General features: G+C 33.1%; 1 protein-coding gene across 1 annotated transcript in view; it reads right to left on the bottom strand.

The window, feature by feature from the left end:
- MTMR6 (myotubularin related protein 6) overlaps positions 1-18,291 on the bottom strand; it is a 31,255-nt gene extending 12,964 nt beyond the window's left edge. The window contains exons 1-8 of the mRNA XM_044666123.1: positions 18,189-18,291; positions 15,039-15,201; positions 13,323-13,480; positions 11,979-12,107; positions 7,104-7,238; positions 4,416-4,529; positions 2,838-2,970; positions 2,243-2,352 (exon numbers count right to left, since the gene is read on the bottom strand). Of these exons, the coding sequence (XP_044522058.1) occupies positions 2,243-2,352; positions 2,838-2,970; positions 4,416-4,529; positions 7,104-7,238; positions 11,979-12,107; positions 13,323-13,376 (675 nt within the window). The 5' untranslated portion in view covers positions 13,377-13,480; positions 15,039-15,201; positions 18,189-18,291. The remainder of the gene's footprint in view (positions 1-2,242; positions 2,353-2,837; positions 2,971-4,415; positions 4,530-7,103; positions 7,239-11,978; positions 12,108-13,322; positions 13,481-15,038; positions 15,202-18,188) is intronic.
- Between the last annotated feature and the right edge of the window lie 1,430 nt (positions 18,292-19,721).

Below are 19,721 nucleotides of genomic sequence, written 5' to 3'. Positions count from 1 at the left end.
TTTAAGAAATCCTGAACAGATACTTTCACATTATTTAAGATTATGCCCCACAAAAAAAGGCCAAAAATATTGAAGAAGGCTAATGAATCATTCAATCAACAAGTACCAATTAAATAGCTTATTATATGTGCCTTGAACTATACTAAGGACTAGGTATACAACAACAAAAGTGAAACAATGCTTGACCTCAAGAAGCTTATAATATTTAGCCAAAGACAACACTGCATACGTATATAAAAAGGTATATACAAAATAGGTACAAAAGAAGTTGGGGGGGTGGGGAAGGGTTCATGCAGGAGGTGGTGCTTGAGCTATTTTTTGGAGGGAATTATGAGATTCTAAGAGTTGGAGATGAGTGCATTCTAGGTACGGGAGACAGTCACAGCAAAGGTCTGGAGAAGAAAAGAGGAGTACTTTGTATGAGGAAAAGTAAGGAAGCTAGCAAAGCTGAGCTATAACGTGCATAAAAAGGAGCAATATACATCAAGGCTGGAAAGGTACATTGGGGGTCAGACTGTGATGAATCTTAAAAATCAAAGAGGAGTTTCTATTTAATCCTAGAGCTATCAGGGAACCAAAAAAGTTTATTAAGATAAAGAATATCTTTAGTCACGCAAATAATCAATAGTACAACTTTCTTAAGAAATCAGGTTTTACTTCTAGTCCATGAAATTAAGATATTTCTGGCTATATACCACTTTTACTATTCAAACTGCTGACCAAAGGCAACTAGCTTTCTGAACATATATCTAGGATAGCTGTATAATGCAATAAAGTGAATCCTAAGCCATCAGACCTATAGATATCTTTGTTCTGTCCCTTGATGTATAATAAATAAGCCAGTGTTATGAATATTTTCCTTGTGGTTTTATTATAACTTATGGGGAAAATAATCTGGTAGGAATAATACTGTACGTGCTAATTTTTAACTATTTCCACTGGCAAAAGTTATGAATCATAAACCTTCCTTGAATTCGGTATAGAGGATACAAATAGATCTTATAATTAGTTCAGGTAAGATAATATGTTTCTTTAGTAAAACTCCCCCAAATCTAAATTAACATTTGTTTTTCTTCTACCTTCATTCTTCATGACAATGTTTCTCAAGACTGAAAAAAAGTTAATCATTACAGTCTGAAAACTATGTTCTTTAGAAAAAGCTAGGGCTAAATCATAAAAGAATTTTTATAACAAAGTATATCTGCTTTTCACATGCACTGCAATAACTGCCCAAACACTGTGATAATAAAAAGATAGGAAAAGCCACAGCAGCAAGGTTAGAAACAGGCTACAATGGATAATTTACAATAGTGATTAAAGGTCAACTCTGTCAATCTTACAAAACTAAGTTTTTTAGGCCAGTATAAAAACAATTCATTCACTTTGAGGGAATAACATCAAATTGCGTGATACAGAAAAAAAAATTAAGTGTGAAACTTGGCATATTAAAAGGATGCTTTGACATACAAAGTAATGTCAAGACTAGAGGTTCTTTACATAGAATACATAAAGCAGTTAAAGAGGATATCCATGATGATTGTGCAAAGGGTTACTTAAATAGTTACTAGATTTGTATAAATAGGTTAAAAGGGTCAGAGACTAGTACAGTGCTTGGCAGTGTTAGGTACTTAATAAATATATGCTAGATTCATTCACTTAACAGAATTGCAGTGTTGAAATTCTGAAGTTTTTGAGTAAGTTTTCATACTATATGAGGAATGGACTTTAGTCCAATGAATTCTTTCTTTACCATACCAGTATTTTAGGCCACTGAACATTTATATTAGCTAGCCTGATGAACTTTTTTATTGATCAAATGTTGTTCTGGTCACTTTCAGCTATTTCTAAAAGTAAAATTCATCCCCATAACACAAAGTTCTGTTACCACCAAGACTATTGCCCAAATTCTGAAGGCACACAGCAATTATTGGAATAAGCAAATATTTACAAGGTAAATTTCTTTCACAGGAACAGTATTCATTTAGACATAAAAATTATGACATTTATTTTTTAAAATCAATTTCATTCTTTTAGAATAATATCTCAGTCTTAATAAAGTTAGAAGGCAACTAGGATATCTATAGTTTGAAGTGTTTAGTATAGTTGCTTTAAGCAAACTAAAAGGTAATTGAGTTATTAAAAGAAATCAGAGATATTACAGCATTTTATTTTGTAGCTATGAAAACACAAAGTAAGGTAACAGTTTTTCTCTTTGCTTTAATTATAAAAGTAAAAAAGTTACTTTGGCTAAAAAGACAGCAGCATCCAAGACAGCTTTGATGTGTCGAAGCCATCCAGAGCTCTCTAAACCTGAAAAAAAATCATTCACGGAGAGAGCTCTTGTCCCATTAACTGAAAAAGATAATAAAAGGCATTTTTATTAGAAAATAGATTGAACTTTGGCTTCTCATTATTTTTACAGTGAAAATGCATGATTCAAAAGGGACCACTATAATACCATACCAAATAAAAAGATATGATTTTCTGTGGAAAAAATGTTGTCATTCTTCTTTTTTAAGTTTTAAAAACAAGCAGGATCACTGAATCATCAGACTTGGCACTAGATGGAATCTAGAAATCATTTGGCCTAATCCCTCACTATTATAAGTGAAGAAACTTTTAATTAAAGTTTCTAACATTCTTATTAACTGAAAAATACCTGAATTGATTTTCCCATCAATACATAATACCTGTAAAAGTAGTCTAAAATTTAAAGGAATAAAATAGAATCACAAGTTTTTACTATGTTCCACTGATTGTTTTTAGCATAACTTTTTAGAAAAAGCTCTAGATAATCATATAAAAGAACATTACTATAAAGCAATAATAAAGCATACCTTCTAATAGTTTCTGCAGACTAGATCTCATTACATGAATATTTTCAATTCCAACAAACTGGAATCTAATGTTGGAATAGTTGTCTTCATTTTCATAGCCCTTTCCAGCTGCTCTGTTAGCCATAGCATTCAGCTAAAATATAAAACAAAAATTTGTGGAACCAAAGGTGATTATAAAAATGTTCTTGCTGTGTGCTTTCTTTTTAAAATTTTTAGATTATTAATTTGCATGAAAAGATGTAAGCATGACATTTTTAGTTAGCAGATACCTTAAAATGTTCTCTTGCTAAATTTAATTAATAGAAATGGGTCAATTAAAAAAATCTATTTAAAACAAGTAAAAATGTTAATAGTTTTTTTCTTAATGAAGAAAAATAATTCTAGAAAAATATATATCTTTTAAAAAGGAAATCCCTGATAGAAATCCCACATGTTAAATTAATAGAGGGTAAACACCTAATGACTAAGGATTGAAGAGTTGAGACTTAAGCTGCCTTACTGCTTAATATACCCATCAAATTTTTATAACGTATGATTTCCATGTATAGGACAATTTTCACTTATCACAATCACAGTAATTAAAGTGCTATACCAAAACATAAATGAAAATTTTTAAAATTCTTCCACAACTTTTGGTTATTACATGACACAGTAGAAAAAATTATTAAATTTACTTGTGTTTATAAGATACAGTCTAAGGCAGTGATGGGCAAACTTTTTAAAGAGGGGGCCAAAGGAAAAGAAATGCTCATCTGTCAGTCTGTTTCTAAGGCAACTCTTTCAAAGTTTCATTGTACTGTATCCTACTCATTGTATTCGTCAGATTAGGAATAATGTTGTGCAGCAGGATAGAACATTTCAGGGGGGCTGAATCTGGCCCAAGGGCCATAGCTTCCCAATCACTGGTCTAAAGTATCAAAAGAGAAGGAAGCTTAATCAATCATTTAATCTAGTCCATAGACTGATAATCACTACTTATGGCAGAGCTACTCATTTACTGATAACTCAGAGCATTTAATAGCTAAATTATTTTTTAAAGGAGCCACATACAAAAATGCTTATAAATTATCACTGCCAGACTTCAAGTCTGATGAGTACAACACTCAAAGTGTACTTTCTCTCTAAAAACAAGTACACAAAGAAGAGAGAGTTGAGAACAAAGGAATTTATTTACATATATGAAAAGTAAATCACTCTCCCATCTGACTTTTAAAATATCTTGCATTATGATAAATTGCTATATATATTGACTAAATAAGAATCAGTTCTGACCAATAATTCCACCCATTAAACTAAGCCCAAAATATAAAACTAAAGTCTTTCTTACTGGAAATGTCACCGACACTTTTGGTCCTAAAGTAATAATTTAAAGAAAATAATTTTCACAAATTAGAAGCTTTATAAATTTATACATTTTCTTCCCTTTGATATTTCATAATATTAGTCATTAAGTTCAACTCATCTTCCTTTTCAACTTCTTTTCATTTGCGACTGCAGGATGAAGCAAATTATGTCTAAAACAACTATCATTCCTTTCAAAAGCTGCCTAAGAATAGTCTTGGGCTCTAGATCGCTCACTCGGGCTTTCTCATCGCTTTCTCTTATTTTTTCATCTCTCCAGATTTTTGAAGAAATCCTCACTACAATTCTGCCAATGTCCTTTTTTGAAGCCCACCAGCTCTGCATGCGATGCTATAATAAAAATTAAAAGTAAAAGTATTAAGATCTAAATGGAAAAGTTAAAATTAGTTTAATGTTCAGCACCCAATGTGAATTGATTTTAATTTTATCATAACCAAGGAAAAATATTCAGGGATCAAGCCTATGTATCAAAATTTAATCCTACAAGTCAGGCAAATGAAAATTTATTGTATGATATTTGTATTCCTCTAATCCAGTTTTCTAAAATAATTCTCCAACTGTTTTTCTAAATCTTTTATGCATGGTTACTTCTCTCTAATTAAAGGTCAATATTTCTTCATTACTTAGGAATTTTCTCTAATTAGCGCTACTAAAAAGGAAGACATCTAGGATGGTCTCATCTTCAAAAAAAATGTGCTTTTACTCCTGCATAGCAATAAGCTGGAATTACAAATGCACATCATTAGAAAAATCAATTCTACATGGAAATTGAATCTCTTAACTCAAATAAACATAATTTTTTCACACTGAAATATAACTTAATCATTATTTTATGTCTGTACTTAGGTCAACCTATAATCACTCAATTGCCCTACAATTAAGAAAAAATAACCATTTCTGGTATTACGAAAATTAATACCTAACAGACTGAATCATTGCTTATGCTGCTTAATAGATTAGGCAAATTTTTATAATGTACAATTTTTAAATATCAATTTTTACTCATCACAATCACAATCATTAAACCACTTATCAATTAAGCATACAAACATGCAAAATGAGAGTTGCTGGAATCCAACAAATCAAAAATAACTCCTAATACAAAATTTCCATGAAACACACTAAGATCACTAGAAATAACCAAGCTTCCAAAGGTTCACAAGTTTCATACATATATACCAAAATATACTAAACATGATCATTCTGGGTTGCTAGAAAATTGTTTTTAATCTGTGGTGCTACTCTGGATTGATGTTCGGCAACATTATTTAACAGACTGTGGGGTATGTAATTTTAATCCTATGTAAGGAAAAGGGTAAGAATAGATATGCAATTTGAGAGAGAATAAAGTTACTGCTTCTTCTTACCCTCTTTAGAGCTCTAAAAGAAGTATACTATCTGACTTTTCTTATATCTGTAGTAAAGGAAAAAAGATGCCTCACCATGTGCCAAAAAAAAAGGCTTAACTGTGAAGGATGTTCTGAATTTCAAGAAAATAAAAAGCTAAAGGAAGAGTTATATGCCCTACTCCATAACAGCTTTATAAATTGATTAAAGAGTTGTTTTTAAAAGTCTTAAGACTCTCAATGTGTGGTTACTGGATCATTTTATAAGAAATGATGGGTAAATTCAATCATCTTACCAGTTAATCAGTCAAGAAACCAAATAGTACACTGAACTGCCACTTTTGACTGAATTTTCCAAAACTATTATTTTGTCATGTGAACAATTTCAATGTAACCATCCATAAAACCCTCCCCAAAATTTATAAAATCCTATGAATAAGCTACATCTCAAATATACTCTAATTTTGACAGATAAATATAATCAATGTAGTATAAAGATTTAATAAATTTTTCTTAAACAAATAGAAAAATGGTTTTTAAAATGTCTGGGGCAGGGGCAGCTAGGTGGTTGAGTGGATTGAGAGCCTAAAGATGGGAGGTCCTACCTAGGTTCAAATCCGGCCTCAGACACTGCCTAGCTATGTGACCTCTTGAGCAAGTCACTTAACCCTCATTACCTAGCCCTTACCAATCTTCTGCCTTAGAACCAATATACAGTATTGATTTCTAAGACAGAAGGATATGGGTTTAAAAAAAAATGTCTGGGGGTCCTATGTTTCTTTCAATATAAATGCCATAATTTGGAAACTAAATTCATACTCTTTAGTTGATACTTGAGAAAGAACTGAAAGTATTGAAAATTCCTAGAAATTTAATTAAGAATACTTAATGACAACTTTCTTTCACAGAGAATTCCCAAGATAAATTATATTTGCCCACCTTACTACAACTAACAGGACACAGACTATAATAACCATATTGCTGAATTGATATTCCTTAAATATTATATATAATATTATATTATGTTTTTTATCTTAACTCCATACTAAGCTATCTCAAAGTTAGCTTATTCATATTTTATGACCCCCTCCAATTATTTACATTTTCATGTCACTTGAAACTTAAGCAACTTTAAATGTTATAGTCAATTTTGAACTTCTTCCTAAGTTCATAATAGGTCTCTACATCACAGATATATGCAATGAAGAAAATTTCCCCACTTTGAACTGCTATAATTTTTCCTATTTTCTGAAAAACCATCTTTAATAAAAGAAGGTAACTGCTCCCCATAGATGATGACTATGTAGTCCTGTCCTTTTGTAGCTAGTGAATAATTCGAATGCCAAATATAGGTTAATTACTAGCAATAAGGCCAAAAACATCAATTCACATTCAAGGAAGATTAAAATATTTTATAACAATGTTACAATTACCACAATTTGAGTTTTAAATTAAGATCTAAAAACAAAAATACGCACCTTTTACAACTCATATTTTAGTTATTAGGAATATTTTATTTAAAAGATAACTACTATTTCAGACTACTAGAGATACATACTTTAGGTCTGGTGTCCATGACATACATATACCGATTGCTTGGATTGGCTTTGCTGATGGCTTGCAACATGTGTTCATCTTCCAGACACCTGGCACTGAAACCTGAGAGAGGTTGACTACATCTGCAAATGGCAGCCTAATTTTAAAAAAAGGGAGGAGGAAAAATACAAATTATATAAATATCACTAAAATGTGTTTTAGAAATGCTGAAAATAAATAAGAAAAAATATTTATTTAATTTAAAAATGAGTTCATAATACCAACTGGACATTAGTTTTAAGATACTCTCTCAAAACTACTTTCTAATATTTTGACAACTCTTTGCAGTAAGTTTCTCTAATAAAGGTCTCATTCCAGATTTATAAGAGTGAGAGCCATTCTCTAAATGATAAATCAACAAAAGATATGAATAAGCAGTTTTCAGAGGATGAAATCCAAGCTAGTAATGGTCATTTTATTTTATTTTTTATAGTACTGTATACTGGTTCCAAGGCAGAAGAGTGGTAAGGGCTGGGGTATGGAGGTTAAGTGACTTGTCCAAGGTTACACAACTACAAAGTGTCTGAGGTCACATTGAACCTAGGACCTTCTACCTCTAAGTCTGGCTCTCAATCCACACACCTCACTAACTGCACCCCCCACCCCCCGCCCCCAGTCATATTTTAAAATGTTCTAAATCATTATTAGAAAAATACCTATAAAAACAATTCTGAGGTATCAAAAGTAGACCCCCTAAAAAAAGCAAACTGATAAATGCTGGAAGAGCTGTGGGAAAATAGGTTACATACATTAATAGAATTTTTGTAGAACTGTGAATTGGTTCAGTCATTCTAGGAGGCAATATGGAACTATGGCCCAAAGCTATTAAGCTGTACATACCTGTTGGCCTAGTAATACCATTACTAGATCTATACCCCCAAAGAAATCAAATAGAGAATAAAAAGACACATTTTTACAAAAATATTTATAGCATCTCTTTTTGTGTGGCAAAGAATTAGAAACTGAGGGGGTGCCCATTTAATTGAGGAATGGCTGAGCATGTTAGAATATATGAATGGGACTGAATAGTATTAAGAAATGAAGTGGATAATTTCAGAGAAACCTAGAAAGACTTATGTGACCCAATGCAAAGTGAAATGAGCAGAACCAGGAGAATAATTTATATGACAACAATATTGTAAAGGCAAACAACTGTAAAAAATTTAGGTACTCTGATCAATAGAATTCCAGAAGATTCATGAAGAAACATGTTAATCACTTTCTCATAGAGAGGTGATAGATTCAGAGTGCAGTTTGCTATAAACAGATATATTAAAAATTTTTTTTTGTACAAAACCAATGCTAGAATTTTTTCACCTGACTAGACATGTTTGTGAGAAGTGTTTGTCTTTCTTATTCTCTCAAGGGGGAAGATGGAGAGAAAGGAAGTAGATCTTCATGGGAAGAAAAAAAAAACTATTATGGGCCAGGCACTATGCTAGGAGCTAGGGATACAAAGAAAAAAATAAAACAGTCTTTGCTCTCAAGGAACTTACATTATATTAGGGGAGATAATATATGTAAATATAAGTATATACAAAATAAAAATAATGTAAACAGAAGACAATTTAGAAAGACAATATACTAGCAGCTGAGAACAGGAAAGGTTTTTTTTTTTGTAATAAGGCTTGAGCTGGAAAAGTATTCAACACATGGAAGATGGACAATATAAAGGTCTGAAGATTAAGAGATGGAGTGCTGTGTTTGAGGGAGCCAAAAGGGTCACTTTGGGTGAACTGCAGAGGGTGGGATAAGTCATAGTATAAAATGAGGCTGGGAGAATAAGTTGGGGCCAGGTTGTGAAGGATTTTGGAGCCAAAAAGAAGAGGTTATACTTTATCCTAAAATCAACAAAGAGTCCTAGGAGTGTACTGAGTTAGGGGCAGGGCACAGTCAGATCTACACTTGAGAACAATCACATTAGCAGTGATGAAAAGAATGAATTGGAAGGGGACAAGACTTGAAGCAGGAAGCCTAATTAAGAAACTACTACAATATTCCAAGCAAGAAAGGACAAGGGCCTGAACTAATGTGATGGCTGTCTAAGTAGTAAGAAGAGTACAGGTGAGAGAGATGTTTTGGAGGTAACAAGCTTGATTCAGTAATTGATAAGATATTTGGGATAAAGGAGAGTAAAGGTTGAATGTAACAAGGAGGTTATGTATCTGATTTTTTCCTAGTTTGCTTCTTAACTACTTGATTACTCCTCAGTCTTCTTGGCTGGCTCATCATCCATATCATGATGACTCATAACTAATTGTTGGTCCTCCACAGGATTGTGCTAAAGCTCTCCATTTTGCATCAGCTGCCCTGTCCGGTTTCAACTCCAGGGACAAGATGTCCTTCCCAGGATAAGCTTATCACTTCTAAACTCATCACCATGTGGCTAAGTCAAGCTTCCACTGACTTGACTGATTCCACCTCCCAATCCACTGATGGGAAGGCAGAGTATCAAACTCCTCCTAAAGCCTTCCTTTATGCAGGACAGAAACTGGATTGCCAGATCATCCCACTTTGCTTCTACTGCCTGGACTGGTTTTAACTCCAAGGAAAAAGATACCCATGCTCTGGATATTTCCTGGTGTCTCATCCCATTATTAATGTGAAATCTAGAAGCCCCCAAACTTGTAGCCTAGAAAGATTTAATGACCCCCTCCCTCCCCCCCCCCCCCCAGTTTACTTAGCTTAAAGGTGAAAGCCCTAGGTTTGACCTTGTTACCTGTAACTTCACTAGTCTCAGACTAACAACAGACTTTAAAGTAGTTTAAATTAGGATGCCTAATCCCATCAGGTGTAGAGTATCTCTTTTGTCCAAAATCCTTTACTTAGGTGGCCCAGCCCTAGGCTGGGTCCTTCCCTTTGGTGTCCATTGTAAAGCTTCAACCAAGTTATTCCAGTCCTCATTTTCCTTTGTTACCATTGCAAAGCCAATCAACTATCCCTCTCATCCTAGATCCCCATGTCCCCTAGAAAGGTATTGAAGCTTCCCACCTTTAATGGCTCCTGGGAATTGTCCAATCTAGCATGGTAGGCTTTTCCATGGGTCAGTGACCAGAGCAACCAGGGTTCAAACCTTGGACTCTGTAGGCGTGTGGCGCGCAGCTCTGTGTTGAGGCCTAACTCAGCACTGTACCCTTTCCCTTAATTAAAGAGTGGGTTTTTCCTGACTATTTAATAGTTCTGTGTTTTTTCCCAAGTTAATACCATCATCCCTTCTTCTCCCATCCTCCTTCTTTCCTGACTCCTTTTAATATGTTGATTCCTCCTTTATATGTTAAGCTTATTGAGGTCAGGGACTGTCTCTTTTTATTAAATGTATTGCCATTACTCAGCACAGTGCCACACTTATGACAGGTGCTTAATAAATGTTTATTGAACTGGATGGATTAGTTAGAGAACCTCTTCCTTTCTCCCTCTACATTCTCTAGGTAACTTCATCAATTCCCATGGGCTTAACTATAATCTCTATGCAGATGATTACCAAATCTGTATATCCAGATTTTACTGCATAAGTTGCCTACTGGATATTTCAAACTGTATGTCCCAGAGATGTGACACCCTCAACATGATCAAAACTGTTTTCATCAACTTTCCCCCAAAACCTTTCCCTCTTTTAAATTTCTTTATTTCTGAAGAAGGCACCATCATCTTTCTAGTTATAGTTTCTGATCTTGCCTTTATCCTTTACTCCTCACTTTTTCTCAATCTACATACACAATCAGTTATGAATCTTTCCATTTCTACTTTTGCTGCATCTTTCAGATGTAATCCTTCTTTGTACTCACTATCTTAATTCAGGCTTTTATCACCTCTTACTTAACTAGATTATTGTAACAATGTCCAAGTTGTTCTCCCTCCGGTTAGCTTCTAAAGCCCTAGACAAAATTCACACTCAACCTATCTTTCCAGCCTTGTTATAACAACACTAGTTCCCCTCCAATAATCCTCAATACAACCAAATTGGCCTCTTCTCTATTCCTCACTCACAACTCTGCCTCCTCTTGATACTTCTACTGCATGAAATAAGCCTGTCCTGAGCCCTCACAACAGCCAGTGGCCTCTTCCCAAAAGTGTCATGCATTTAGCTATTTTATATATAATTAACTTTATACTTTGCTGTATATCTTTTTATAAATATCTAGTGCCTCCCATATTAGAATATAAATCCTTGAGAGTAAGGATTGCTTCATTTTTTGTACTTATATCCATAGGACTTACTGCTGTGCCTGATAGATAATAAGTGCCTAATAAGTACTTGATTAAGTGACTGGCAGAAATAAGCAAATTTGGAAGAAATGTAGGTTTGAGAAGACAGATAATGAGTTAAGTTGAGATGTCTCTGGGAGATTCAGTCAGAAATATGCCAGAAGTAGCTGGTTTTGCAAGAGTATTTGGATATTTTGAAATCTACTACCTATTCAAAAGGGACCTGTGGGCTTATTGATTTGGAAGTCTTTCCATTGATGCAGATCAAAACTCAAAAAGGCCCTCCCATCCTGAACTCCTCACTCTTATCCATGTCCTCTCAGAATTTCACCAGAGGAGGTTCTTAAACCTTCTCTGGAAGCCTATATTTCCTTACCTATAAAATAAGATTAAACAATAGGACCTTTGAGGTCCTATTACCCAATTTTAAATTTATATTCTTAGACACTACAAATTACTAATTCTCTAATTTGTCTGATTTAAAAATGTAATAAAAAAATTAAACCTGGTATTTTTCTTGCCAGCAAAAACATGGGAATACTAAGTTTTTAGACCTAGTTTCTATGACTTTATTATTGAAATTTGAATATAGATTGTAATACAGTCATAATGAAATGCAAAGAATTTGTACCTCTTTATCTTGATGATAATATGACAGTACAGGGAATCTTCCTTTGCTCCGGAACTTGGAACTACCAACAATTATTGGCTTGTTTGCTGTCTTGGGAACATAAAGGTCTCTGGGATAGGTTTCACAAATCTGTAATAAAGCAACTAAATTTAAACATTTGATTAATATTCCAAAAAGAATTTACATAAAAGCTACCAAAAGAAAACTTTGCACATAGATTTTTTACTTTTAAAAGTTATCTGATTCCAAAAAATATATCCCACATCACTAATAATCAGAGAAAATCAAATCAAAACACCAAGTAATCACCTCATATTTATCAGACTAGCAAAGTTCCTAAAAAATAGAAAAGTACTTTTGGAGAAGCTGTAGAAAGATAGATGTGCTAATTTACTGCCAGTAGAGGCATAAATTGTTTCAACTCTTCTGAAAGACAATTTGGAATTATGTAAGAAGTTACAAAATTGTCAATTTTCCTGAACCCAGAGATTCCACTGTTATAAATATATGCCAAGAGGGTTATTCACAGCAAGAAAAGACCATTTGTGTACCAAAATGTTCCCACCATTACATGTGTCCAAACAAACTATATGCCCAACAATTCAGGGAAGGTTGGACAAATGATATATACGAAGAATTTGGAGAGACATGGAAAAATTTCTATTAAATGATGAGAAGAAAAAATGCAAAAAATCTCAAATAGTCAATCACAAATAAAAGTCAACTTGGAGAGATAATAAAACTGATTAAATAAAACAATCTATATCAGAGTTATAGAATACTTTCCTCCCTTTCTATTATCAATGGAAAAAGGAAATGGAGTGTGCAGGAGTGTTTGGAAGGTATTTTGTAAGGAGATTTACTATGATGTTATTATGTCATAACAAAATGTATCAATAAAAATATTTGATTTCTTTTTAAAAAAATGTTAAGTGCAGTGTTATAAGAAACAGTTCCACAATGATAATAGTAGGTCATAAATGGGTGACTAGCCAAACAACCTCACAGCAGTGATTTTTTACTTTACAATGGGGTTTGGATTACAAACATTAAATAATGTATTGCAAAGTATAACTGTATAAAACAATTTTTCATAGAGGATGACTATATTAAAAATATATATACATATGTGTGTATGTGTGGGTATGTATGTGTGTGTGTGTGTGTGTATATATATAATATATATATATATAATATATATACCCACACATATATAAATAAGTTATATAAAATCTTACCATACCATTCTCTTATCCTTACCCTTTTCCTCCCTGATTACTACCCTTCATCCCCAAACACACATGACTTTGGATTCTCTTAGGGAAAGTAGCAACCCAGATTTACCTTGTAGTCTCGATTTGCATCAGATAACTGCCAGCTTAAACTGGGAATTCCCATTCTTCTGTATTCCTCAGCCAAGTCAATGAGTTGCCAACCCTGTACTCGCTCAGATTCATTTTGTTTGGGATTATAAGAAAATGCATAAAGGTCTTCATATTTTGCTATTTAAAAAAATAATATGCAATTGTTTAGAGGAACAATTTATGTGAAAATAAAATTTTTAAATGAGTAAGATGTTTTTAAGGGGGTTCCCATGATAAAAAAAATCTCCAAAGAGATGTCCACTGTTTAAGACCATTTAAACACAACCTTATTTTAAATTTTTTTATTCAAATTATATATAGTTGACCAAAGACATATATAGCAACCTAAAAATTATTTCTAAATGATTTGTTAATTCAATATAAAATTTAGTAAACTAATAAAAAAGCTTAAGATGAAAAATATAGTATACTATAAATGCAATTTCTCTTCTAAAGCATTTTCTTGATATTAAAAAATACTGTAAACAACTAAAAGCACCAGCAGCTAACCTATCTGTCTATCTGCCATCTCTCCCAAATGAGGTAAACTGCATTCATGCAAAGGGATGATAGTACTATGATTTAAAAAAACCTGAGAATAGTAAGAGAATGTATATCTCCTAAAGGAAGTGGGAGATAAGGAGAAAGATACAATGATGATTCTGGGCTTACAAACTAAGGAAAGAGCAAAAGTTGCAGGAAACTCAAAAAAAGAGAGCTACCCAGCCAACAGCCACTCAACACTCCTAGAGTCAGACTTTAATATGTGGCTTCCATGACTTGTAGAGGAGAGGGAAAGGAAGGAAATAGAATCAGAGAACACTGCAAATAATATTGCTCACAACTCATCTTAAAAAGCTAGACCTGATCAGTTGGTTTTTTTAAGCGCCTAAGTATTAAGTATTCAATTCTGGCTCACAGGAATATCTACATCATGAAACTTTGGTGAGAAGAGAGTCTTTCAGAATCACAAAGCTAAAAATGTGATTAAAGATCACTCCCAGCTCTCTGCATTACTATAGACTTTGGGACATCTTTGTTAAGTATATTATTATGTATAGTAAGATTCCTCCTTATCCCTATGTTTATCATATTTCAAACAACTACTGCCTCCCTCATTTTCCTCATCACCTCACATATATACATACCCACCTAGGGCAGCCTATTCCCTTTGTTATCAGGAATCGCATGCTAACCTACCTTGTCCAAAGTTTGATGCACTTTAATGCCAACCATGATAATGCTCATTTAAAATTTATTATTGCTCCACTACTTCCCAGTATCTTCAAAAAGCATTTAACTGAATCTGCAAAAATGGTATTTCTCTATGTCTTAGTTATTTAGACCACCTCTCTATCTGGGCTTTATGCTAAAAATTCAAGTTAGTACTTATTTATTTCTAGATTACAGTGATTTTATAAGATAAAGAGTATTCAGGAAACTGCACTTCCAGTTACTTAAAAAAAAATTTTTTTAAACCTTTTCCTTCTATCTTAGAATCAATACTAAATGTCATTCTACAGCAGAATAGTAAGTTTTGGGGGAGGTTAGGTAACTTGCTCAGGGTCACAGAGCTAGGAAGTATCTACCTAGCTCTATCTTAAAGTTACTCAAAGCTATACTGATAATAAATATTGAAACATTAAATACTAACTCCTCTATTCAGAAACAGATTTCTTGGATAAAAGAATCATACCTTGTCTTGAAAGTTGTAGCAGAGAGTTGTAAATATCATGGCAATCTCTTTCTCTTGGAACAATGAAGTGCACAATCCTGAAGTTCTTACACTGAATCACAAGGGGACATCCAGAAGTGGTCAAAGCAAGTTTCTCTACTGCAGCAATGTGATGATGCAATATCTATAGCATACAAGAAACATTTAGATCACCAGGATGAAAAGGTCCAAGGAATCTATCTTTTTAGTCATGCATAAATTAATAGTTAAAGATGTTATCTTTAAAAAAAAAGGACAAAAATATCACAATATGCCAGAATTTCAAAAACAAAAAAAAAGTAATATAATTACTCAAATGTCTATCAAAAGTTAGTAAACATCTTTTCCTTTAGTCCTCACACAGAACTTTCTTTTGTATTTTCAAATGAATTTAGCATGTTATACCCATTCATTTCATTTCAGTTGTCAGTGTTTATATCTTGTCCCTTCTTACACGGTAACTCTTTTTGAGGACAAGGGTCTTGTTTTAGCTAACATTTGCATCACCCCCTGAAACTTGCATAGTGCTCTTTGCACACAGCAAGTTTTTGATAAATGACTGTTATATGAATGAATGCTGCTAATAAGTATAAATTAAAAATAAACACTCAAGAGAAAAGCCTTATAAACAAAAGATAAAAGCTACAAATCTGCTTTAAACACATTGTCCCATAATCAAAAGCCCATTTTAATAGTAATTTCAGAAGATGGAGTTTATTCAAACTGATCAAAATATGCCATATTCACTTCTTAAAGGTAATTTTATGACTTATTCTCAATTGTTATTAATAAGATATTGCTTTCTAATAATACCTTCTATCTATATAGGACTTTATAAAATCCTTTTCCACAGATTATCTTATTTGACTCTCACAATAACACTGTAAAGCAGTAAGCACTGAAGAAACTAAAGCTCATGGAGATAGACAGCTAACAGGTATCATGAGGGATTAGAACCATGGTCTTCTGACTCCTGGGTTACAACATTAAGTTTTTTTCTTTATCCATTCTTGTTTTCATTAATTTGATCAATGCCTACTAAAATTACAACAAAATGACAGAAAAGATTCACTTTAATGTAATCTGATAAAAATAGTACTGATTATATAAATAAAAGGTTTTTATATTTTTTTTTAATTTTAAGAATCTAGCCTTTCACTTAAGAGTTATAAAAAGTTATAATTTAGAGCTAGAAAGGATCTCAGAGGTCATCTAGTCAAACTCCCTGATTTTACAGATGAGGAAGCTGAGTCCCAGAGAGTTTATGTGACTTCTCAAGGTCACATAAGTAGATAAAAGCAGTGAGGATTTGAACCCAAGACTTTTGAACACCTTTCACTGTACCATACTGCCTCAAAGGTTAACTCAAAAAGTGATATGCTAAAATACCACACAGCACTCCTAAAAGTAATTCTTTAGACTTCATTTCCTACTTTCCAAATGGCAAAAGTAGGGCATAATCAGAGTAATTCAATTCATTCATGTTCAATTCAATAAAGATTAAGAATTTAGGCTAGTATTTAGGCTAGGGCAAAAGAATTATAATTTCATCAAATAAAAATGTCATAAAAAAAAGACACCAAATCATAGCATTAGAAGGGAACTTCAGTAGCCATCTTGTCTAATCCATCAGTGAATAAGAATTCATTCTATCCACGATGTACATGGCATGTGGTCATCCAAGCTTTACTTTTAGGGGAATCCTCTACCTCAAAGACAGTCTACTTTACTTTTTTTTTATTTTATTTTTTAGAAAATTTTTTCATGGTTACATGATTCATGTTCTTACTCTCCCCTCCACTACCACCCCCACCACTTTACTTTTGAATAGCTCTAATGATTAAGAATTTTGTCATGCCATCAAACCTAGATTTGTTTCTTTGCTTTTAGTCTGGATTTCAAGAACGAAGACTGACAGGTCTCTGAAAACAGGAAAGCTGTTTATTGTTTTAAATACTTAACACAACTATCATGTTGTTAGTGTCTGATTCTTTGTGACCCCACAAATGTTCTAAGTGCCTTCAATAAGTAATTCATACCATTTCTTCTGTAATCAGAGCAGGGTTTCAAAAGTTTACAAAATTCCTATGCCTCAGAATCTCTCTGATTCTTTTAGGAACAATTAGCAAATTCACCACTCAGTATTTGAGTTGTCCAATAGTTCATATTTTTAACCCACAATTTTTTTCTTCTTACAATCAAAATGACAACTCACATTCATACAGCACTAAAAAAATTTATAAAGGGCTCTCTTCACAGGAACCCTGTGAGGTATTCCAAACACTTAACGCTTTACAGAAAAAGAAACTGAAGTCCAGAGAGGTGAAATGACTTGCTCAAGGCCATACACCTCTAGCTGCTTTCACATGAGTGCTTTATGTTATGATCACCAGCTTCTTGAAGATGAGCTTCTACACTAATTATAATCTTTGAGATAAAAACATAGTAAAGACAGATATCTCAAGGAACTACATATGAAGTCAGAATTTCTGACTGTAAAGAGACCCTAAGATCACTAGGTTTGAAGTCAATAGAGGTGGGTTCAGATTTTGTGGTCTGCTACTTACTAGAAGTATAAGCCTGAAAAAGTAATTTTTAATCCAATTCAATAAAGATTTTTTAAGTGCCTACTTTGTGTCAGACACTGGGATAAGAGCAGCTTTTTATTTTATTTTTTTATTTCTTTATTATTTTTTTTAAACCCTTACCTTCCGTCTTGGAGTCAATACTGTGTATTGGCTCCTAGGTGGAAGAGTGGTAAGGGTAGGCAATGGGAGTCAAGGGACTTGCCCAGGGTCACACAGCTAGGAAGTGTCTGAGGCCAGATTTGAACCTAGGATCTCCCGTCTCTAGGCCTGGCTCTCAATCCACTGAGCTACCCAGCTGCCCCCAAGAGCAGCTTTTTTAAAGGATTACCTCCATATTCGCGACATAAATTTTTTTTTGCTATGAGAAGCCCTTTGTTTATCAGGAAATAAGCTATTAGAATAGTTTTTTTTATTTTAAAAATAAAAGTTTTTTTAAAGAAAAATGTCAATCACTAAAATTCTTAAAAATATTGAAAAGGACAAAACAATTTTAAGAAATAATGATTGGTATCATGCAGCTAAACAGTATAACTAGAATCCTTACCCAAGTTTCTTTCTGAAGGGAATCTATAAATAATAGATGTGTTGCTGTAAGGTAGAGTGTTCCTGTTAATGACTTGTTGCTTGTGCTAAACCGGTCAAGTAATTTCACCTGCTCAACCTAAAAGGAAACAGCATATAATTTTTAATTTGAAAAATTGTACAAAAACTCTCCGTTTTTCAATTTAACAAACATTTATTCAATTGAGTAAAGTGATCATTATTAGAATAGAATAGTACAAGGTTCAAAGACAGAAACCTCATTTCCTTGGGAAAATGTAACATGTACATGTAAAAATTTGATAAAATACAAACTATTACCAAATTCTTAAAGCATTAAGATATTAAAGCTTAAAACTACACTAAGACTTTGGGGACACCATGTCACATTTTAATATGTGATGGTACAAAGAAGAAACATAGACAAAATGTTACAAGGGATAAAAAAACACTTTTAGCTGAGTTGATCAAGAAGGTTTTATTCAGGACAGACCCTACAGTAAGAGAAAGATTTCAACAAGTAAAGAAAAGCAGGGTATATGGATCACAAGCATTCAGGAGACAAAGTACAAGCTGAGACAGGAATAATTAGGGCAGTTTGGCTACGATTTAAAGTGATTAACATAAAATTGGGAAAGAAGATTTAAAAAAAGACTCGTCCTTAAGAATGTGAAATTGGCCCTATAATCAATTTATAGGAAACTAATAAAGGTTTCTGAGCAAGAGAATGGTATGTCTTACATATTAGAAAGATTATTTTGGCAACAGTGAGACTAAAACCCTCCTGAGAAAATGGAACTAGTTTCTTAGGAAACTATTATAGTCTCTGAAAAAGAAGATGAAGGCTGAGATTATAGTAGTAGCAGTATGAGTGGAGAGAGCAGGGTGAGGAGATTTGTATAAGTAGAATAAAAAAACTTGGCAAATAACTGAACATAGTGGAAGAAGAAGAGGAAAGAGTCAAGCAAGGATGACTCCAAAGTTTTGAACCTGTATAACTCAAGATGCCAACCATGCCTGCCACAACAGAAACGGACAATTAGGGTGAACAGTTAGTAAGTAAAAACAGCAAATATAGACCACTTTCTGAAAGTTTAGCAATAACGGGAAAGAGAACGGTAAGATATAGTTCAAAAACACACAAACATTAAATGACTCCTGCTGTTTGGCACTGAGAGTGAGACAGTTTAGATAATACCCTGTCCCTATCCTCATGTGATTTATAGTAGAAACATAATACATCAACAAAGATAACTTTAATATATGTTACATGATAAACATATTACGTATAGAGAGAGTTATAAAACAAAATGCTTTGTGTAATCTGAGAACTAAATTTTTTACCAACTAGGAAGCAGAAGATAGCTTCTTCAAATGAATGACAGTTGAGTTGAATTGAGTCGAGATGGGTAGAAATTCAAGCAAAGGGAAGAAAGAAATTATATCAGTCACAGGAAATAACCTGAGCAATTCATAACAATAACTGAAATTTAGAGAGCATCTTAATGTTTGCAAAGCACTTTACATATATTACCTA

This window comes from Gracilinanus agilis, chromosome 3, assembly GCF_016433145.1.
Source record: "Gracilinanus agilis isolate LMUSP501 chromosome 3, AgileGrace, whole genome shotgun sequence".
NCBI classification, from domain to species: domain Eukaryota; kingdom Metazoa; phylum Chordata; class Mammalia; order Didelphimorphia; family Didelphidae; genus Gracilinanus; species Gracilinanus agilis.
Note: the sequence above shows the minus strand (reverse complement) of the source record. Positions and strands in the feature narration are given on the sequence as shown.